Here is a 24301-nt window from a genome sequence, read left to right as displayed (position 1 = left end):
TTCGGCTGAAACGAACGATATAACAAAAGAAATGAGTATCATTTCTTCCAAAAGATCAGGAGGTAGCGGTATGTCTACATAGAGGCATTTGCACAACTACTAGGATATTCTGAAACATTTTGTTATAAAAATTAGTTTGACCAAACATACCAGGGTGCCAATGGTATCGAAGAGTTGCTCTGCCCTCTCGCAGGCTATCGGCTGAGGTTGCTGACGTAGAGGCTCTTGAGCTCGATCTTGAGCGTGTTCCTGATCCGCACTCACCAAAGACCAGGGTGCCAGCGGTATCTAGGAGTTAGTTACCCAGCACTCTTGTAGGTATCGGCCGAGGCATCTAGCATATAGGGCCCTTGAGTAAATGTTCTCTGAAAAGCAAATGTTTCTCACACTTGACTTACCAAAGACCAGGCCGGGTGCCAGCGGTATCGAAAAGTTTCTCTGCACTCCGGCTCAGGATGTTGGATATGGTTGCTGACATTCATACTCTAACTCAGCGGTTGCCAAACTTATTTAGTCTACTGCCCACTTTGAGAATAAATATTTTTTTAGCGCCCCCCATTTTTGTAGTCAAGAGTCGAGCTCAGTCGGTGTCTAAGAGTCCTCCTAGTAGATGACGCCTCCAAAGCCTCTACACAACGTCCCGATTTTTTTTCTGGGTCTCTTACCGCCCCCCTTTAAGCCTGCAGCGCCCACAAGGGGGCGTTATCGCCCACTTTGGGAAAGACTGCTAACTAGAGGGACTCTAATCTCAGAATTTTTCACCCCAAAATGACATGTTTTACTCACCAAAGACCAGGGTGCCAGCGGTATCTTGGAGTTGCCCTGGCCTCTCGCAGGCTATCGGCTGAGGTTGCTGACGTAGAGGCTCTTGAGCTCGATCTTGAGCGTGTTCCTGATCCGCACTCACCAAAGACCAGGGCGCCAGCGGCATCGAGGAGTTAGTTACCCAGCACTCTTGTAAGTATCGGCTGAGGCATCTAGCATATAGGGCCCTTGAGTAAATGTTCTCTGAAAAGCAAATGTTTCTCACACTTGACTTACTAAAGACCAGGGTGCCAGCGGTATCGAAGAATTTCTCTGCACTCCGGCTCAGGATGTTGGATATGGTTGCTGACATTCATACTCTAACTCAGCGGTTGCCAAACTTATTTAGTCTACTGCCCACTTTGAGAATAAATAATTTTTTAGCGCCCCCCATTTTTGTAGTCAAGAGTCGAGCTCAGTCGGTGTCTAAGAGTCCTCCTAGTAGATGACGCCTCCAAAGCCTCTACACAACGTCCCGATTTTTTTTCTGGGTTTCTTACCGCCCCCCTTTAAGCCTGCAGCGCCCACAAGGGGGCGTTATCGCCCACTTTGGGAAAGACTGCTAACTAGAGGGACTCTAATCTCAGAATTTTTCACCCAAAAATGACATGTTTTACTCACCAAAGACCAGGGCGCCAGCGGTATCTTGAAGTTGCCCTGCCCTCTCGCAGGCTATCGGCTGAGGTTGCTCACGTAGAGGCTCTTAAGCTCGGTCTTGGGCGAGTTCTCGATCTGTGCTGACCAAAGACCAGGGTGCCAGCGGCATCGAGGAGTTAGTTACCCAGCACTCTTGTAGGTATCGGCTGAGGCATCTAGCATATAGGGCCCTTGAGTAAATGTTGTCTGAAAAGCAAATGTTTCTCACACTTGACTTACCAAAGACCAGGGTGCCAGCGGTATCGAAGAATTTCTCTGCACTCCGGCTCAGGATGTTGGATATGGTTGCTGACATTCATACTCTAACTCAGCGGTTGCCAAACTTATTTAGTCTACTGCCCACTTTGAGAATAAATAATTTTTTAGCGCCCCCCATTTTTGTAGTCAAGAGTCGAGCTCAGTCGGTGTCTAAGAGTCCTCCTAGTAGATGACGCCTCCCAAGCCTCTACACAACGTCCCGATTTTTTTTCTGAGTCTCTTACCGCCCCCCTTTAAGCCTGCAGCGCCCACAAGGGGGCGTTATCGCCCACTTTGGGAAAGACTGCTAACTAGAGGGACTCTAATCTCAGAATTTTTCACCCCAAAATGACATGTTTTACTCACCAAAGACCAGGGTGCCAGCGGTATCTTGGAGTTGCCCTGGCCTCTCGCAGGCTATCGGCTGAGGTTGCTGACGTAAAGGCTCTTAAGCTCGATCTTCGGCGTGTTCTCGAAGAGTGCGGCGCGGTTCTGACTCTTGAGCAATGTGTGTGACGTTGTAAGTTAATTTAATGAATACTCACCAGTGTGCCAGCTGTATCAGAGAGTTCCTGCCCTCTCACAAGCTATCGTCCGAGGTTGCTAACATTAGAACTCTAGCTAAAGTACTCTAATACAAACAAATTGGACTCACCAAAGACCAGGGCGCCAGCGGCATCGAGGAGTTAGTTACCCTGCACTCTTTCAGGTATCAGCTGAGGCATCCTAGCATATAGGGCCCTTGAGTGAATGTTCTCTGAAAAGCAAATGTTTCTCACACTTGACTTACCAAAGACCAGGGTGCCAGCGGTATCGAGGAGTTGCCCTGACCTCTCGCAGGCTATCGGCTGAGGTTGCTGACGTAGAGGCTCTTGAGCTCGATCTTGGGCTTGTTCGTTATCTGCACTCACCAAAGACCAGGGTGCCAACGGTATCGGTAGAGTTAGTTACCCTGCACTCTTGTAGGTATCGGCTGAGGCATCTAGCATATAGGGCCCTTGAGTGAATGTTCTCTGAAAAGCAAATGTTTCTCACACTTGACTTACCAAAGACCAGGGTGCCAGCGGTATCTTGGAGTTGCCCTGCCCTCTCGCAGGCTATCGGCAGAGGTTGCTGACGTAGGGGCTCTTGAGCTCGATCTTGGACGTGTTCTCGAAGAGTGCGGCGCGGTTCTGACTCTTGAGCAATGTGTGTGACGTTGTAAGTTCATTTAATGAGTACTCACTAGGGTGCCAGCTGTATCAGAGAGTTTTCCTGCCCTCTCACAAGCTATCGTCCGAGGTTGCTAACATTAGAACTCTAGCTAAAGTACTCTAATACAAACAAATTGGACTCACCAAAGACCAGGGTGCCAGCGGTATCTTGGAGTTGCCCTGTCCTCTCGCAGGCTATCGGCTGAGGTTGCTGACGTAGAGGCTCTTGAGCTCGATCTTCGGCGTGTTCTCGAAGAGTGCGGCGCGGTTTTGGCCCTCTCCCTTCTTCACCCAGTGGCCGTACACTCGGAACGCGCAGCCGTCTATCACCTGGAAAAAATAAAAATTATATGAATATTATGTTTTGAAAACTGAGACTATTGTTTTTGTCTATGGCATCAAAAGATCAGAGACAGGTCAAAAAAATCCTAAACGAGATATATTTACGAATGGTTAAGTTACTGTAACTACCACGTTGCCAGTGCCATATAGCATTTTTCACCCATTAACGCATCAAAGCGTGAATACTGATTTGCTTAATGCGTAATTTATTTTTCTGTTAACAATATCACGTGGGAGAGGTCAGATGCGACCTATGGAGAAACTAGCTTGCCCAGAAGATGCCTGTTTTTTGAAGGTTATGACGTTGTCAGATATCGGGAGGTAAGTAGATCCAAGTGCTCGCCTTCCTAAGCACCCTCATGGGTCTCGTAAAGCCTCCTCCAACGGCGGACCCGAAGAGCGTCTTCCAGTGGTAGAGCCCTTGTAGACGTAGGTATGCGGCAGGCGACTCAGACGCACCGCAGCGCGCACGGTCAGCAAACCGACTTTTGCGGGGGCGTTGAAGCAACTCTACTAATATGCACTTTACGCCTACGACTTTGGGATCTTAATTGCCTGCACCACAGCATCTAGATCTTAACATAGCTACATCAGTGCTTACCTTTCTAAGCACCCTCATGGTATACGGGTCTCGCAAAGCGTCTTCCAACGGCAGGGCCCTTGTAGAAGTATACGACAGGCGACTCAGGCGCACCGCAACGCGTACGGTCAGCAAACTGAAGCGGAGTTTTGCGCGGGCGTTGAAGCGACTCTACTAATATGCACCTTACGCCTACGACTTTGGAATCTCAATTGCCTGCACCACAGCATCTAGATCTTAGCATAGCTAAAGCCTGGTCCGTGAGCACGTAGAATCCCGTCCAATGACCCCAAGCTACCCATCCCTATCGCTCGCGCGTAATTATGTTGTTGTCGCGCTCGCACACTCACTGCGGGCGCCCGTCGCACAGTCGCGACAGCAACATGGGGTCATTGGACAGCTTGGGGTCATTGGACGGGATTCTACGTGCTCACGGACCAGGCTTTACATCTAAGTGCTTACCTTTCTAAGCACCCTCATGGTATACGGGTCTCGCAGAGCGTCTTCTAATGGCAGGGCCCTTGTAGACGTATGCGGCAGGCGACTCAGACGCACCGCAGCACGCACGGTCAGCAAACCGAGGCAGAGTTTTGCGCGGGCGTTGAAACGACTCTACTAATATGCACCTTACGCCTACGACTTTGGGATCTTAATTGACTGCACCACAATATCTAGATCTTAACATAGCTACATCAGTGCTTACCTTCCTAAGCACCCTCATAGTATACGGGTCTCGCAAAGCGTCTTCCAACGGCAAGGCCCTTGTAGAAGTATGCGACTGTGCGACGGGCGCCCGCAGTGAGTGTGTGAGCGCGACAGCAAAATAATTACGCGCGAGCGATAAGGATGGGTAGCTTGGGGTCATTGGACAAAATTCTACGTACTCACAGACCGGGCTTTAGATCTTAGCATAGCTACATCTAAGTGCTTACCTTTCTAAGCACCCTCATGGTATACGGGTCTCGCAAAGCGTCTTCCAACGGCAAGGCCCTTGTAGAAGTATGCGGCAGGCGACTCAGACGCACCGCAGCTCGCACGGTCAGCAAACCGAGGCGGAGTTTTGCGCGGGCGTTGAAGCGACCCGATTTTATAGCCTGAAGTTGACGGGTTTGAGATTAGATTTTTGTAATGGAGTTTGTGATTATTCTAATAATTCTGTTGTAATTATAATGACTGTCTACATTTATGGTAACATTTTAAAAATTGAACTATAATCTATTCTAAACGATATCTCTATGGTAAGGTGTACTTCTATTTTAAAGGATAATTATAGTAATATTGATATGCCCAACTGGGTCTACATGTAATTTATCTGGTTATGATCATGTCAACACCTGTGTGACATTATGGAATGCAATAAATTATTTTAATTTTTTACGAAAAATTGATTATGATATTCATAAATTTGTGACGAGATACGATAAATATTAAATTTTAGCAATTTATCCATGGATTTTTTAATGAAATATTTTTTTTTAAATCGTTATTTAAAAAAACTATGTACTAATTTCAATCTACAACTACTCTAAGTCTAAAAAATAAATCTTTAAAGCGAACAACAACAGTGAGGTTTTGCAAAAAGTTCTAAATCTACAACAGAAAAACATGCACAAATACAACATGCATCTATCAATAGGTCAGGTAAGCGTGTTTCAGTGAGCTGTGCAAATAAATAAGTAAAACTAGCCCTAGTTTCAGCCCTATGGTACGCAGGCAACGTGACAGCGACGTGACGTAACATTTACATAAAATTTTCAGCAGTGAGCGTGTGTGTAAGTGGCAGTGACTTCCTAATAAAGTCGCAAAGAGAATGCTTTAATTTAAAATAACGTGTATTTTGTATGAAGAAAAGGTCTTGTAAAAGGCTAGTTTCTTATTCAACGACTGTGATTTTTACATGATAAAAAATTGCACACAAATAAAATGCGAAAATCACAGCTAATTTAAATTGTTTTTCAGAGCTAAATTTAAGTGTGTTATTGATAAAGTTGTGCTTTTGGTATTTTAATGGTTTCAACTACCCATTTGTATGAAAATGTCACGTCGCGGTCACGTAGCGCCACTCTCACTCTGTCTACGCTACAGGCTTTTGACTTACCCATATCTAAAGGGGAAAAAAGACAATGTTTAGTGTATTGTATGGACTGTCAGTCACAGTATTTTAAAATGTGTATGTTTGTGGTATAACAACTTAATAAATTAATTACTTAGTAATAATTAAAATGGTAATGGTAATGATTTGATTTGATTTGATTTGGTAATTGAGAATTTAGCAACATATAAAATCTAATTAGAACGTATAATTTAATAACATGACCAATGACCATAAATTATATTATAACATTGCTTGCATGCAGGTCAGATTTGAACAAAAGAAGTTGACAAATAAAATCTGTACAAATCAAAGTTGTTGGATTCATGTGTTAACCCGTAAACGGGTTAATGTACAAAACAAGTGTAGTTAAACAAAAAGCCATCAAACACTGATTGTCAATACTTGGTCCTTCGAGCCGGATCTAAACAGGAAATATTTTGGGTCACTAAAGACAACAATAAGCTTTAAGACTTTTAGACCCAGTTTCCACCGAGGCGGAGCAGAGCGGAGAACTGTTTTGAATAACCAATCAGATTGTATGAAATTGACAGAATGAAATCTGATTGTAATTCAAAACATTTCTCTCTCCGTCTTGGTGGAAACTTGGCCTTAAATGGCATGTTAAATGGCTTTTTGCTTTCCAAAAATCCAGTGACACAGTAGTATGAGTGTGTAAAAGCCCGTATTCACAAACATTACTATGCGGTCTTACAGTGCTCGTGGACGCACAGGGTCGCACATTAACCAATCGCAGAGCTCTATTCAACGCTGTGCGTTCGATTTGCTTCACTTCAGCAAGCATCGTTTGTGAATACGGGCGCAAGTATGGCATGTTAAATGGCTTTTTGCTTTCCAAAAAACCCAGTGACATAGTATGAGTGTGTTAAGTGTTATCAGAGTAAATACAAATGAGTAGGTTATCTTCATAGAAACGCACCGAGCGCGGTTTGTACGGTCAAAATTCGGCGCAACCACGACTGACTCCCCGATAATCCACGATAAATTTTGTCAGTGTGCGCGTACGCGCCGCATACGTATTGGCGCGCTCACATACAAACCGCGCTCGGTGCGTTTCTATGAAGATGACCTACTCATTTGTATTTACTCTGGTGTTATCCCCGATGATGCATAAGTCACACAAATTACCATGGTCAGCTGTTCGATCCTAGACATCCTCCGACTGCTGCTCGAGAGAGACTGCTTCAGAGGGGTCATGTCCTGGTCCCATAGCTACAGGGAGAAACGTATGTAGTGTGCGTTTAGAAATTATGCGTTTCTATTTCAAGCGGTTTGGCGTGCAGCCTCGAGTGAAGTTTCAAGCAGTTTCTAATTATTTATTGACTGCTTATTTAAAATGGTAAATGGTAGCTATTTTATGCTTGTGTACATGTGACAATATATTTTTTATGTACACTTAGTCAATAATACACAATATTTTTTTTTTATTTTTTTTTAATCACTTATTCGTCTTACTAAGATAGAGATTTTTCATTGCCAATGTCTTAAGGGTCTCTCTGCATTTTAAAGTCTTTCTGTCTTTGTCACTCATATCAGAATTTTGCTATGAGTGAGAAAGATGAACATATCCAAAAATACGAGAGTAGCCACCAAGGCCCGTATTATGAAACGACATTGAAAATTCATTCAATCAGAATCTGTGATTCAGTTTGAATCCTGTTTTAAGTTTTAATTCTCACTATGTGCCTAGAAATGACTGATGAATCTTAGCCAATAAAAAAAATTACTGTCATAAATATTAAAGAAAATGACTCTTAACTCATTGAAATAAAAACGCATTTAAAGTGCAGCAGAAATAAGCTCTACAGTGCCACATGCAATGTCACAATATTGCATGTAAAGAAAGAAATAGAAAGAAATATTATTAAAATAAGTGGTAAATGTTGAATTTCTACGCATTAGTTACTCTTAAGCAGAAGAAAAACAAGAAAAGAGTAAGCTACTAGTGTTTAGTCGAAAATACATAGTTTTGGTGTAATTTACTTTAAGATTTTTAAGTTAACTGTAGTAAACTTATTATTTAAGTTTAAAATTTATAATTATAGAATGTGGTCGTTCATTTCATATAAATAAGTACAAATATATTTTATTCCATCATGGCTCATTCGTACAATTTTTTTATTGTTGTCCATCATGGCTCATTTATTCCATTTGCAACCCTAAAACTTTATAGAAAGTCTATCGATAAGATAGTTTATTACTTGTAATTGATAAACTCTGCGAAGACTATGGTCAAGACAAAAGAGAGGCGTGTATTGCCGCATAAAAAAAGAAAATAATAATATTATGAGTCATGTATCGCATTCAGAAACATATCCAGACCGAAAATATATTTCGCATCAGGCTCCAATATCTCCACTCAAGAGCAAACGGGAACGCCGGGATTTCCCGGGAACAAATCTCTAGCTACAACTATAGTCCGACCTATAGACTATAGTGGCAATGCACCGACCGTGTAATGCCATTAAAAGTGTGTCACAATAACAAAATAATAATTCTAGGTATCGATAACAGAAGAAAGTAGGTATCGATAAAAGTACTTTGACATCTTTGGAACTAATCTCATATTTATCATGTAACATTGCATCATTTGATTGTTTTGTCTATGGATCTTTGCGAGGTACACCGACAGTTTCATTTATGAACCAGCAAAAGTAACTAACAAAAAGAACGATTTTCTGAAAGCACTTTCTCAGATTGTTTGTAAGATGAGCGACCACATTCTAATTTGTTCTATTCCACTTTGATCACCCAGGTGATCAAGTGGACTCAAGGCGACACTTTGGTGTCCTTTGATCACCCATGGATAATATCACCTAGGTGATCAAAGTGGACTTCTTATTCATGGGTGATCAAAGGACACCAAAGTGGCGCTTAGATCCACTTTGATCCACTGGATCAAATCCAGGTGATCAAAGTGGAATAGACCTCTTATTTAAGTTTCAGATATACAAAATGGGAGACAAATACAGTACTATAATGTTTCTAAACATGTCGCATCATTTGTCTCCCATCTTATCCAAGACCTGAAGTACCAGGCTACCATAAACTTAAAGAGACTTACCACGGTGTGGAAGAAGGCATGGTTGAGAGCTTCGGCCACATTGATTCTTTCGTTGGGGTCCACGACTAGTAACCGCCTGATCAGGTCTTTAGGGTCTTCTGTAAAGTACAAGGTAAGTTGTGTTAGATTGCTACACAAATAAAGATCAATTTCTCTTGTGGCAACAGGAGATCATGTAAATTTTGGGTATGAGGTCATTTACCACCAGAAATGGTGCATCCATTTTTACGGTCTCCCATATACTCGTGAATAGTTTTATATCTTGGTTTATAATGAAAATCTTGAAATATAACTTGACCTCTCTACTAATTAATAAAAGGTCGATTGTAAATAGAATAAAAATAAATATTTTTTAATGATTTCCAAGCTTCATCATACGAACCTGATATATCAGCCCACTCGGGGCTGGTGAAGGAGTACTTTCCCTCCATGATGTTTCTCAGCATCACCATCTGCTTGCGATGCCAGAAGGGCGGGCATCCAACCAGTCTGAAATGGAATGTTTGCTAACTTAACACAGATACGGGACTATTTCAACCTCTCACCTCACCTCTGCAACGAAATTAATCAGAAGAACATAGGAGGAGTTCGAAGTTAAGGTTCGACTTCCATCCATTGCAAAGCGGATGACAGGTGACAAACAAAGGTGGTTTTAAGAAAAGATATGCACCACCGAAAAAAAACATCAATTAAGGGGACCTATCTCATGAGCATAACACAAATACCCAACATTCATCATCGTCTCAGCCATAGGATGTCCACTGCTGGACATTGCCTCCCCCAATGATTTCCACAAAGGCCGGTTGGTAGCGGCCTGCATCCAGCGCCTTCCTGCTACCATTATGAAGTCGTCGGTCCACCCTGCATTCGCCACTGGTAAATTAGAGGGGGCCTTCCTTGATTCCTTCTGAGGTGGAGACTAAGGCCCGGTTTCCACCATAACGGAGAGGAGAAGAGACAAGAAGAAAAATCTCACCAAGTGGAGCGGGGGGTTGAAAAATTGACAAAATTGTCTCACTTAATGGACGCCCCCTAATTAGTTATGATGAAACATGTATACAATTATGTAAGGTTCATAATCGATTGAGGAAATTCGACAATTCAATACAACTCAATTCCGCACTCGAGTCCAAAGTTGAAGTAATATCGATACTTGTTTTATTTGAGCGTAAAGATTACATTAAACTCAAATGTAATGAAGCAATCGCATCATTTACTTATCACATATTATTATACATAATATACGTAAGAGTTACACAACTTTATCGATAAAAATCATTCGATTTTAAGCTTGTCTGGTATGTTTTATTTATTTTCATACACACCGTTTTAATCTGACTGCATGTCATGGTAAATTTAGTAGTAGGTAACATACCTACTACAAAATTTACCATGACATTTATTTGCAATAGGGGCGGATTTGGAATAAACATTAATAGTCTGATGTGCTGTTGTCTATGCCTACTTATTTATAAAGCTGAATGTAGACAAGAGCATTTCTATGTAACGTAACGATCTTACGAATGGTAGGTACATGCAGGTAAAATGTACGACGTTTGGTTCGTGAAAAGATGTCACACAGAACATAACATAATAGAGCAGCTCTTTATTCTATTACAAGTAAATGCTCTAAAATAACTAAAATAACTGGGATTACTGTTAATAATATAAAACTGTTTTTAAAAGGCTTGCAAACATCAAATTAATTAATTAATGACTTTTAATTAAATGAATAAATAATTTTTACTTACAAGGTGAACATGATGACTCCACACGCCCAACTGAAAAATAAAGAGAAACGAATTATTTACAGACAGATTTTTTTGGAAAAAATATACTTGATTTTTTTTCTATAGGTTGGTAACATCTAAGGATTATTCTTGCTTTGTCTATGACAATCTTCAAATATGGTTCCTTTTAGTAGCAATGATTATTATTTATCCTACTAATATTATAAATGCGAAAGTTTGGATGTCTGGATGTTTGTTACTCATTCACGCAAAAACTACTGATCGGATTGTGATGAAAATTTGCAGTATTATTGTTTATAACCCAGAATAACATATAGGCTATAATTTATGACGATCTGTGACAAACTAAATTTCACGCGGGTGAAGCCGCGGGCAAAAGCTAGTAACTACATATTTCTAGAATACCAAGGGAAGCAAATAATTTATTTCTGTCTTATCATCAATGTGTATTCTAAATCCTAATTAACCGATTTAATTAGGAGAGATATAAATTAAATAGGATGCTGATGCTGTATACAAGCGTATTATCTAATCGTATATTAGTTATTACGTTATTATTATTAGTTATATTATAAATATTGCTCATTATCTGTGGCGCGTGTCCGTCACTTTGATTTCGGATAACCCCGTAACTTATAGTCTGTTCACATTAATTAAGGATCTACGATTTAATTAATTTAATAAATTACATAATATAACTTATTGCCTGCGTGAGTTCACAGAAAGTATTTATGACAAGCTCTATATTGACGCGATAGTTTTACAATTACTTAGAAAGTTCGCCAAAAAAATCTAAAATTTAGTCAAGGAGTAATATCAAATAACCTTAACCACACTATTGGAATAGTTTCAGAAAATAAATAATCAATTATTGTATGTAATGCTGAACTTTGAGAATTTAATAATCGGGACCAATTTATTGATGAAACCGACTTAGATTTTGAAACCCGTCAAAATTGGTCCAGATAATTCTTAGGCTGAATTGTACCACCTAACTTTTACCGTAATTTACAGATTTTTGACGTTTGTCAAAGTTATATTAAAATGGTGCAACCCAGCCTTGGCGAGTAGTCGTGTTAGGCAGTACTTTTTTTAGAAACATTGTATAATTTTGTGACTGCTTAGTAAAAAAAAACTATCAACCATAATTATTATTATATTACATAACAATCAGATATTTCTATTTTATTTATTTATAAAATAACTGCCTCGATTAGTGCAGTATCTTTATCTATAATCTTTTATATCTCCTGACATTTCTCGAAAGGGCATGTCTGTGTAAACAATCCATTACCACTGTCAAAGTTCAGTGGCGGCTGAAAGATCAGAAGATGCGAGCGAAGTGCGTCACTTATCAGTCGAGGATATATTCGGACGGTTCGCAGCCGCTGATAAGTTGACAGCGTATGCTGACACTTGACATTGTCTCCTTGGACGATTCACGGGTTTTGATGACTGAGTAAGAATACAAAGTGATGATAATAAATTATGACATATTGATGCGTAGATAATGTGACGTTCGATTTCGACTCGGGGAGAACTTCGCTGCATCCAAAAAGTTAGTACATTCACGTTTAGCCAATATCTATCCCACCTGAGGCCGTTATTTTCGCTTTTTATTCAAAAATAAGGTGCTTATAATGAAACTAATCCTCATCATTTTCTTTCATCTATCACTCCTGTCAGGATATACGGCTTGGCCACGAATATAACGGCTCTTCAAGGCGAGAGTGAATGGCAGGTATGTATCATCTTAGACTGCATCACATCAAGTGTGATTGCAGTCAAATACCTGCTTTATTCTGTATAAAAAAACCCAACCAGTAAATCCCGACAGATAGCCTTTGACTAATGAATTTTATCAGCAGAATGTAGAAGAAATTCGGAGTATACTATCAACTTCTCCCCAATACAATACAAAGCAGGAGTTATAAGAAAAGGTTTAATTTTTCTGAGAATGAGATTCACCACGACAACAGGATAATACAAATTAACTAAGGCTGAGTTGCACCACCTAACTTTAACGTTAACTATAACGATAACCGGTGCTTTTTGTATGGATTTTGACAGATTTTTGACGTTTGTCAATGTTAAAGTAAGATGGTGAAACCCAGCCTAAGAGAATCGGAGTTGTTATCTGTTTCCAGCAAATAATAGGCGTGGCAAGATCGCTGGATCGCGTCAGACCTAATCGCAACAATATGGGTAAACAAATAGACGATACATAGTCATTTGTTGAATTACATCATGCATAAATATAATAAATATGTTTTCGAACATTCCTACAATATCAGCCCTTAGTCGTAATGGGAATATGGTTATAGATCGTTTCATGCACGAAGACGCGCCCCACCAATTTTTGGTCGAGGGAAGCGCAGGTTGCTGGGAGTTTGATCCGAGCAATCCGAGCGACATTATTGTAGTGTGCGTGTGCAGTCATAGATAATTTAGCGTGTACCGATAAAACTCAAACATTCGCGGAAGAATGGTGTGGCGCGTCTTCGTGGATGAAACGATCTGTGGTATAGATCGTTTCAGACGCAAGGCATAAGGTTGAAAATTGACCTTGACTTGAAGTCTTAATTTGAACTAGCTCAGTCTACTAAATGGTAAGTTATTGGTATACTCACACATCGACTTCCATCCCGTATCCTGGCGCGTCTTCGAACATGTTGGCTTTCAACGTCTCAGGAGCTAGGTAGCCTGGAGTGCCGCATAGCTCTGTAGACAAACACACGGCATTGAATTAGTTTAATATTAATTAATACACGCTGTTGTGTTCCTCATTGGGGGGATCATTGCCGATACTCGCCACGCTTGGCAGGCGGGTTGGTGAGTGAGCGAAGCGTGGTCTCTCACTATAGGCCTTATACAGAAGCTTAAAGTTACACAGCGTGCAATGGAGGGCGATGCTCGGTGTTTCTTTACGAGATCGAATCAGAAATGAGGAGATCCGTAAACGAACTAAAGTCGCTGACATAGCCCGACGGATTAGCAAGCTGAAGTAGCAATGGGCAGGGCACATAGTACGCAGAACTGACGGCCGATAGGGCAGCAAGGTTCTGGAGGGGAGGCCACGTACCGGAAAACGTAGCGTGCGACGTCCACCCACGGTGGACCGACGACATCATAAAGGTAGCAGGAAGGCGCTGGACGCAGGCCGCTACCATCCGGGCAGCATGGAAAGCATTGGGAGAGGCCTATGTTCAGCAGTGGACGTCCTATGGCTGAGATGATGATGATGATGATAATTAATACACATGAAGAGCCTGAGATTAATACGCTGGGCGGGCCTCAAAAGAACCACGCACCACGGAAAAACCAAGGGAGTCAATATACTCCCTATGTATGGATGACACTAGTTCTGAGAGTGCCAGGCATGGACTGCGAAAGAATGTTCCAGAATACTGGGTATTTCGAAGATTAACGAAGGAAGCTGGGCCTCTAGACAATGTACCATTCGTGACAGATTCAACTTCTCATCTTTTTTGTTAACTATCTGTTACATTTTCACACCTTAGTACTTTTTTGCAGTTGTCTCCCCCTTAAAAGACCAGTTCCTCCATTGTAAAACAAACAAAGCCCTTTGTAAGCGAAACTATCGCGTTCTAACCAGATGTAAGCGGAGATGGGACCAGCTGTATTAGACCGTGACGGCAGCAAGTGCGTCATAGGGAATATGGCATATTGTGCAGTTGTAAGAAGTGCGGTATTACAACAAAAAGTTTATTCTGATATGCTGGTGACTGCACATAAGACGACTATGTAAAGCTGAAGTGGTCTTAAAAAAAATGAGCGAAGAGTTTTCTTTCGCGTTGGAAAAAGCAATAATATTACTCCACTAACTTACTTATTCTTTAAGAGTAGGCGCACACCAGACAAACCAGACGAGCCAGCTTGGAGTGTGTAGGTATGCCAAATCCTCTATGCTCTCTAATAGAGGGCTGTGCTCCTGTAGTGATGACTGAATGATTGACTAAATGATGATGATACTCACCGAACAGGCGCTCGCCATCCTTCAGCATCTTGGCAAATCCGAAGTCCGTGATCATAACATTGAACTGGTCATCAAGCGAGATGCTTTACGATTTGATTCCTTACAGCCTATAAGATAAGTTCCATTTCACTTTTACTCACCGAACAGCCGTTCACCATCTTTCAGCACCTTAGCAAATCCAAAGTCTGTGATCTTGACATTGAGCTGGTCATCAAGCGAGATGCTTTACGACTTGATTCCTTACAGCCTATAAGAAAAGTTCCATTTCACTTTTACTCACCGAATAGCCGTTCGCCGTCCTTCAGAACCTAAGTGAATCTAAGTCCGTGATCTTGACATTAAGCTGGTCATCAAGCAGGATGCTCTACGACTTGATTCCTTACAGCCTATAAAATAAGCTTCCATTTCACTTTTACTCACCGAATAGCCGTTCGCCATCCTTCAGCACTTTAGCGAAGCCGAAATCCGTGATTTTGACATTGAGCTGGTCATCCAGCAAGATGTTTTCGGGCTTCAAATCTCGATGGACTATGCTTTTGCTGTGCACGTACTTTACCCCTTCCAGGACTTGTCTGCAAAGAACGTTTTATGTTTGAGATATTTTAAATTACAAATTCTTTGAATATTGATCGATCTCAATCGACCGTGAAAGTGTGGCGTCGCTATCTACGTACGTAACTTATCAATATTGTAAGCAGTTTGACACCCGCATTTTGGTTTTGATGCAAAATTAACATATCCTGATAAATATTGTCCAGTGTAATTAAGATAAAACATAGATGGAGATCTAATTAAATTAAATTACATGCCCACACACAACTTAAAAGTAATCTCAATATTCTCAATTTATTGAGGGATTTCTTTCAACTGTCATGAGTTCAAAAATTACAGTACAAAATATAAGTTGAATTTAAGTTCAAATGATAAAGATTTACTTGTTTATGTGACCGAAAAAATCGCGACAGGTTATCTCGACTTAAATATATCGATAAAATTGGATTACAAAATCCGGATTATTACCCAGCCACTTTAACGATACAAAAGTGATTTCTTAAATAAATCCCGGTTTAAATACACTTTCAAATAATTTAACTTGAGAGCATTGAACTATTTACGCTATTCAATTTAATTTACCTTGCGTAACACTTCAAAACAACTAAAGCTACTTCGTATAATGTAACCAAATTCACACACTCGTTGGTTTCCTTCGTTTTCAACTCTTGAACAGCTCTGGAATGGACGCACAACGCCATTTTGTGTTAATTAATTGGTTAATTAGTGTAAAAAACTGTGTTAAAATCCGCGAAACTAGAATAAGTCGGCCGAACGGTACCAGGAGCGCAGTACGACGCGAGAGCTAGCTTACGACTGAGTCGCGGTTCATGAGAACAAGAGATATCGCAGCGCACAGCTATTGTATACAAACACTATTGTATAGAATTGGCGCGTGTATAGATGTTTGACAACAAATTGGTATCTAATTAAAAAACTAATAAGCATATAATTTTCTACAAATGGGATTCCTAAGACGTAATTATAGCAACGTAGATGTTTGACAGCAATTTGGATTATCTAATTAAAAATTAATAAACTTTGGTATAAATTTCTTAATTTGGATCCTATTTCCTATTTAGATGAATTTCCTAAGACGTAAGTAGGTAACGTTTGCAAATGTTCTTTAAATGTAGAGTCAGTTTATAAACACAACGTTTCGTAACGTGTTTACAAAATGTAATGTTCTATTAATATAATAAGTACTAAAGTAAATTATAAAAACAATATTTCTGGATATAGGCCTCCAACATTATACCCTGATTATGCGAGGAAAAATTGATAGCCCGGCTGCTCTTAGCAGGATAGGTATATCGGTCCCAAAGCTGTGTGTGGACACTGACAGAGGCCTGGTGGCTCCGCGGAGACGCCCTAGGCTATTCAACGTGCCTGTGACGCGCACCCGCAATGCACAAAACTGCCCTACAATTAGAGCACTGACGTCATTAAATGCGCTTCTCGCGAAAAAACCCCATATTGACGTGTTTGTTGACAGTATGGCTCAGAATATTTTGGAGGTATACAATTTTCTGTCGCATAATATTTAAGCACCTATTTATGTAAATCGTGTATTCTGTACTTCTGCCGCTGATGGACGTCTTGGGTAAAACTGTAAGTCCACAGTGAATTGTATAAATAAATAAATAAATAAGCTGAAATTATGATGATGCTTGGTATAACTCGTACAGTCAGCGTCAAATAGTTCGTGACACTCAAAGTGGCAAAAAAGTCGACAACACAATCTTATTCCAAAAAATTGTAACAAAGACGTGTTGCGAACTTTTTGGCTACTTTAGGTTTCACGAACTCACGAAGTAATTGACGCTGACTGTAAATATCTACAGTCTTCTAATTCCCGTTTTCACCATCAATCCCTAATTTTTAAGTCACCCCTTTGAAAACAAAATTCCTGTATATGCTACCATAGGGGCCACTTAAAATTCGCGATTGATAACAAACTTGAATTTTAACACAAAAAACAAACACAACGTCCTATTTTTATAATTAGGTCGGTCTTTATGCGTAAAACGAATAGATTCAACAACAAACAATTTAATTAGCCAATGCTACAAACGCGATGTCACGTAGCCACGAAATCTTGTGGTATTTTTGGCATCTCACTCAAGATCTTCAAAGCTGTTGTAAAGAGATTATATTGATCAGAGAAATTTTTAACTTTTTTTTATGTGATAGGAGGCAAACGAGCAGACGGATCACCTCATCATCATCATCATCATTTCAGCCACAGGACGTCCACTGCTGAACATAGGCCTCCCCCAATGCTTTCCATGTTGATCGATTGGTAGCGGCCTGCGTCCAGCGCTTCCCTGCTACCTTTACGATGTCGGATCACCTGATGGTAAGTGATTACCGTCGCCCATAGACACCCGCAGACCCAGGGGCGTTACAGGTGCGTTGCCGGCCTTTAAGATAAACTTTTAGACCTAACGCTTATCTCAGTCATTGCCTGGGGTATCGGATCGACACGAGGGGTGACATACATATTATTATGACGTGACAGATCATACATATAAATAAATCTTATGCGAGATCTGAAGTCTTTTTTTACGGGGAAAAATGCGTTGAATCGCATACCTACCCTGCGGGGACAGGGTAGGTTATGTGGCGCTCGCCAAGTCAGAAGGACGAGGCATACCCACTAAAAAGACCCCGGTGCTCCGTCACTCGCCATAAGTGGGAGGAAACTGTGGGCTTCCGGACAAAGCCTTCTCTACCACAGCGGTTCCCGAAAGGTGGTCCGCGGAAATGCCGCAAGGGTTCCGTAAAAAATATTATCCCACGTTTCGTGACCGACGTTGTTCGCTCGCACCGACTTGTTTACGCACAAGAGAGGGGCAGGGCGTGCGGGCGGAGTAGTACGGGGGTTCCGCTAGGAAAATTATAATCAATTAGGGTTCCTTGGCAAAAAAAAAATTGGGAATCCCTGCTCTACCACACGCCTACACGGCGGGCCCTACCAGCTGTCACCAGTGCCGTAACTAGGGCGGTGCCAGCGGTGCCCAGGCACAGGGCGCAGACCCTGGAGGGGCGCAGAAATGACCAGACCAGTATCCAGTTTTGTTTCATGCATGGTAGTTAGTAGGTACATTTTGTTTTATTGCGAATATGGTGTAGACGCGCCCTCTGTACTATCTATATCTACATATATGGCATTTTTCAAGCGATCTTGAAACAACAACACTTGTAAAGGTGGTTTTATATTTGTCTGATGTGTCGTGACGTGACGCGTCAGAACGGTATCGGTTTCATCCCCCGTAGAAGGTTACTTTTTATTCAAAAAGGTTACATTTTTTTATATTTCTCGCACCGGGCGCATAAAAGGCTAGTTACGGCACTGGCTGTCACTGACTGAGTGATGCAGTAAATATGTAATTAGAATAACTGGTTAAAATGATATTATCCTGCTACTTCTTCAAGAAGTAAAAACAATAGTTTTCTTATAAATGGAGGTAGCTTTATATGGCTTTAATACAGAAATGAGTTGTTATTAATATGTATTTAAAGTATTTCAACCAATGTCATAATATTCAAAGAGATTGAATAATTTAATGTTAAAACAAAAGACTGCTAATTTGTTTATAAAGTAAACAGATTACAACAATTTTATAGTTTATCTGTAAACAATAAAATTGTCGTAACTCATCATTATTCTTAGTAAATATTTATCTTATACTGAAAAACCGACATCGTCACTGTTCGAGATAAAAATGTGATTGTTTTATTTAAATTACATATAAATAAAACAGGAAAACATTTGATCCTAGATCTAATATTTGCTTATATGGGTCAATGCTTACAAAATAGGCGTATCGACCCCAATACGTATTTATCTCTCTAAATGGTAAACAATTGTAATTAATCGTACAAGGGAGTGGCGAACGATTGAAGTGTAGAAGCAGTTTGTTTAATTTTATCGCAAAAATATTGGCTCAAAAAGAATATTTCAAAGCGCCATCTATTAACGATTGCGTGGTCAAATGGTTCGTGTAGTTTTGGTTGATGGTTCGCATTCCACCGAAGATAAATGTCAGGCTGAGTTGCACCACCTTATTTTAACCGTAACAATAACAATAACCGGTGCTTTTTGTATGGAGTTTGGCAGATTTTTGACGTTTATCAAAGGTAAAGTAAGATGGTGCAACTCAGCCTTAGTGTGATGAGTAATTTGTACTCGGAGGCTTGGTATTGAATACTACTGTAACTTACATGTATGTATACCTACTCTTATTTAGTACTACGAGTTTAAATATCAAAAGTACTTTGTACGCTTAATTCGTCCACCAAAAGTTAACGTAGAAGGTTAATTACTACATCAAAATTATTGTACGCTTATTTCGTTTACCACGAGCGAGTCAACGCCGCATTATGTAGGTACCTAAAGACCCAGTTCACCTAGTTGACATTGCAAAGGTTGTATCGCTGCCAGGTGATTAACGCACTTTTATGATAAATATAGGCTTCATAGACGATACAATTAAACCAGTTGCACCATCTTAATTTAACTATAACTGACGACAAAAATGTGTCAAACTCGACACAAAAAACACCAGTGAAAGTTAGGTGGTGCAAGATTGACATGTTACATTACGTTTATCAATGGGAAGTATGGGAACTGTTTATACATTGGAGAACTAGGACCGATTACGTCGCAATGACTGAAAACTTATCGGTTGAACTATCTAGTTCCGCGGACATGTTAACGGAACTAGTTCCGAAGGTTAAGTTAATCGTTCCAGGTTCAATTCAGTTCCGGATATGATTTGCGCATCTCTCTCTAGGTGCAACTAAGCCTTAGTTTGATGCGCCCTAGTAGATATTCGTTCTGCTCTATGGGTGTGAAACGTGGAAGGTCACCAAGGTTATCTTGCACCAGCTGCAGGTCTTCATCAACCGCTGCCTTCGCCGAATTCTCGGCATATACTGGCCCGAGAAAATCTCCAACGTCCAGCTATTGGAACGCTGCCACGAAATTCTGATCGACCAGCAGATCAAGCGCCGCAAGTGGAACTGGATTGGCCACACTCTCCGAAGGGACCCCGATCACATCCCTAAGCAGGCTCTGGATTGGAATCCCCAAGGAAAACGCAAACGTGGTCGACCCAGGCAAACTTGGCGGCGCACTGTAGCGGACGAGGCGAAGAAGATCGGCAAGACTTGGAGCGAGATCAAGCGAGAAGCTCAAGACCGAACGAGATGGAGGACTGTTGTGGACGCCCTCTGTCCCATCTAGGGGACATAGGACCATAAGTCAAGTAAGTCAAGACATGTTAACGGAACTAGTTCCGAAGGTTAAGTCAATCGTTCCAGGTTCAATCCAGTTCCGGATATGATTTGCGCATCTCTCTCTAGGTGCAACTAAGCCTTAGTTTGATGCACCCTAGTAGGTATAGACTACTCACAGCGATTAGATAATGTCTATGGTCCCAGCAGCTCTCAGGTATAAAATGGTCGTGCTCATGACACTAATACAGTGTAAACTCTATTAACGACAGTCAAGGGACTGAGCGACGTTATAAAGAGTGGACGTTAAATGTAAAATGTAGGACATGGTAAAGTGGATTTCGACGTTATAAGGTTTGTTATTAAATCGAGTAACATTATACTATAGTTTATTTTTTTATTTTATTGTTATGGTGTGTCCACACTGGGCGAATATGCTCGCGCGGCAAACTCGACATCTTGCTCACTCAAGAGCGGGGTGAGCAGGATGTCGAGTTTGCCGCGCGAGCATATTCGCCCAGTGTGGACGCACCATAAGGAAAACAAACACACTGTATTTGCTCCTAGTGGGATTCAAACTTCTTTGCAATCCACTTAATTAGCTAGGCCAGACACTATCTGAATAACTTTATAATTAGACTAAATCATATTTGTAAACAAAGCAAAGATAAGGCAACGTAACGAACTCGTATCTTACCTCATAATATACCTAGTTTTCTTCTCAGACAGCGTGACGACAGACGTGAGGTAGTCGAACAACTCTCCGTTTTTGCACAGCTCGAACACCAAGAATATGAACGTTTCCGATTCGAACACGTCTTGCAGCTCAACTGGAAAATGAGACACTATATTTAATTTCAATCTTTAATTAGGGCCTCTTGTAGGATATGTTCCGATATAGCACTATGATCACTGCTCAGTGCCCTCACTGCTAAGGATCCCTTAAATTAGACGTTTTGAACAGGACGTCAATCGCGCGTTTGCAATACCGCTTACTAATGTTGGAAATTGTAATTTATATTTTAATGCATAGGTTCCAATTTTAGAAAACTAAGCTGGGGGTGTCATGTATTCTTAGAGCGGGAACACGTGTGACTTTGTTTTTCGGACTTTCCACACAGTTATGAACTCTAGGCTGGATTCAGCTACCAATCAGTCACTATGGAAATCAAAGAAAGGCACTGGCCACTGACATACTACATAGTAACTTAGTAAGGTGAGACAGAGCGAACAACCCAAAATATTTTATAGATACTAATTATGAAACAATTAGCATTAAGGGAATCCTGCTTCTTTAGCAACAAAATATTATAATTATTACAAGTCAACATAAATAAAATAAACAACACTTTTTTAAACACTATCTAAACCATTCAAATTAAATCAATTTAGTTTATTGCAATTGTAGGTACATATAGTACATTGATGGGTCTTAAATTATATCCCAAAATGTATTAAAGATTTTGTGTTTTAAATCGGCTAACAACTCACTCACTAATATAAGGGTGTCCGGCGACCATTCTCAGGATGTTGATCTCTTGCCGAGTGGCGTCCCTCATGATGTGTGTGTCCACTCCATCGTGGGACTCCTGGCTGAGGTCAATGATCTTGGCAGCGTACTCCCGGCCCGTCTCTTTCTCTATACATCTTCTGACCGTTGAACTGATGCCTCTGGATTTCAAAAATGGTTTGGTTATTCAAGGATTTTTAAGTTAATTATGTTTACTCTTGCTTTGTCCACCATATTGTGCTGAATAAAGAATTTCTTATTTTTATTCTATTCTTAAGGGTTGTGTTAGATTTGAAGATGTGTATTGATTTTGCATGAAACAGTTTATTGTTATCTTTAAATCATTAAAAAATTGCTTGGTAATGCTGAAATGTGTAATCTAACTTAAAAGTAAGTAAAGTTACTTACTCTTCATGGCTAAGCATGAGATTTTAATCAGAAGAAAATATTATTTTCTGAGTTTTGTGTTATTTTCTTTTTCTATTCTGTATCTGTGAACTACTTTGTTTCATCAAACAAATTAACTGTGTAGATGCTTTATATGAGTAAATAATTTCAGATTCTAGCATTGTCTTAATTCAAGGATTATCTAGCCTAATTATAGTACAGATTACTTTGCAGCAATTACTGAACAATGTTATGAACTGAACAAACACTTTATTAGCAAGAACCGTATATTTTAAGCAAGCATTAAAATTCCAAAATTGCCAGATGTAGAATAAAATCATACACAATTTGGAATTTGTATCACTAAGAATACCGACAAAATTATGTATAAATAAGTTCTGAAAGAAAAAACCTAATTAAATTAAAGAATATCAGGAGAATTAACGTATCTTTCACGCAACCTTGGTAGTTGGTAATAAAGTTTCATCCAATTAGTATGTCCTGTTCACATCGCAAGTGAGCCGGCTACATTAATGTAACCTGAATATTCTAGATTTTGATTATTTGGATCTTCTGGTCGGAACTAGATTTATTTAAGCTCTGCTTGTGATGAAATTACTCTTGACAGTCAAATTCAAGTAAAGCTTATGTTTTGTGATTGGTCCTGCATATTTAAATTTTTTATAATAACTGACAAAGCTATGTACGGGCCCATTTATTGTCCTGAAGCATTAGTAGGGTCGAAGTAAGCAATACTGGGACATGTAAAAGCCCTTTTTAAAAGTGTATTTGCAGAAAACAAATGCCTTAAAATAGGTACATTTAATGATATTATTATTTAACCATATAAGGCTTTAATTGCATTATACTAATATACAAAAAGTATTCAATAGTTTTGGGTGTTATCATTTATAAAAACTCAAGAGTTCTTTCTCAATAACATCAAATTGGCAGGGCAACCAACTCTCCATTGAGAATTTAATAATCATAAGTCAACATTTGTACTTTAGACAGGCAAAAGAGAATCAATAAACTATTGTGATAAAAAATCTGTGGACCACTTAACTCGCTGATAATAGTAACTGTTTTATGAGGTGTAGACTTTGTTCTAAATAAGTGTTCTTTATAGTATTGTCTATTTTTCTTTCATTCTAATTAGAATAAATTCTAATTAGAATAAGAATCAGACAGAACAATTTCTTGGAATGCATTTGGGACTTTAGTTTGTTTACTATTGTTTGTAATTTTATAAAACTAGTGCTCAGAAATGTTTCTAGACAACTTGCGGCTATTAATTTATCAGCTTAGACATAGAAAACTAATTAGTTTAGCATCGCAAGTAGTGATTCCAATCTCAAGGTCACGCAGAAGACTTACGAATATGATCAAAGCTACAAGTACAATAGCCTGAATAATACTGTCTCTATTTAAAATTGGCAGCTACACAACTCGTCAAGTGATCACGATTGCCCATAGTGATAAGAAGCCAAAATACTCCATACCTTCCAATTATCTCCTTCGGCTCGTATTTAGCGTAGAACTCCTTCGCCGCATCCTTGTCCGGGAGGTTGTCGTCGTCTTCTTCCTTCGCCATGCTGCCCACGATTGTGGTTGTTATATTTTTTGTTAACTAATTTGTACGTAATTAAATACTCGGCCACCAATGACGAAAGGTTATTGTTAAACACACACTATTAATTCGCAAATTATCACAGCGATACGCACGCTAGCGACGCACAACAAATGGTATAAATGTACGTATGGAATATGGATTTTAGCTAGTTAAACGACGCTAAAGTTTCGTGAAACTAAACAAGTTTTTCACAAGCTTCCCGAAAATTATTAGGTCACAAAAAGAGCCATTTTCAACGAG

The 24301-nt window shown here is 40.0% G+C and overlaps 1 protein-coding gene across 3 annotated transcripts in view; it reads right to left on the bottom strand.

Annotated features, from left to right (window-relative positions):
* The window catches only part of PhKgamma (phosphorylase kinase gamma), a 27119-nt gene extending 2818 nt beyond the window's left edge, over positions 1 to 24301 (bottom strand). Inside the window, exons 1-12 of one of the 3 annotated variants that reach the window (XM_028321066.1) lie at positions 23931 to 24301; positions 22027 to 22202; positions 21229 to 21361; positions 15159 to 15310; positions 13372 to 13462; positions 10742 to 10771; positions 9373 to 9479; positions 8991 to 9088; positions 7055 to 7138; positions 5912 to 5917; positions 4746 to 4907; positions 3036 to 3221 (exon numbers count right to left, since the gene is read on the bottom strand). In XM_028321066.1, coding sequence (XP_028176867.1) covers positions 3087 to 3221; positions 4746 to 4907; positions 5912 to 5917; positions 7055 to 7138; positions 8991 to 9088; positions 9373 to 9479; positions 10742 to 10771; positions 13372 to 13462; positions 15159 to 15310; positions 21229 to 21361; positions 22027 to 22202; positions 23931 to 24022 — 1266 coding nt within the window. In that variant the 5' untranslated portion in view covers positions 24023 to 24301 and the 3' untranslated portion in view covers positions 3036 to 3086. The remainder of the gene's footprint in view (positions 1 to 3035; positions 3222 to 4745; positions 4908 to 5911; positions 5918 to 7054; positions 7139 to 8990; positions 9089 to 9372; positions 9480 to 10741; positions 10772 to 13371; positions 13463 to 15158; positions 15311 to 21228; positions 21362 to 22026; positions 22203 to 23930) is intronic. The other 2 variants (XM_028321067.1, XM_028321068.1) reach the window with 2 other exon arrangements.

The sequence above is a fragment of the Ostrinia furnacalis genome, unplaced genomic scaffold (genome assembly GCF_004193835.3).
Source record: "Ostrinia furnacalis isolate ACB-3 unplaced genomic scaffold, ASM419383v2 OfSCF7467, whole genome shotgun sequence".
Taxonomy (NCBI): domain Eukaryota; kingdom Metazoa; phylum Arthropoda; class Insecta; order Lepidoptera; family Crambidae; genus Ostrinia; species Ostrinia furnacalis.
The sequence above is the reverse complement of the archived record's forward strand: the minus strand, read 5'-3'. Positions and strand labels throughout refer to the sequence as shown.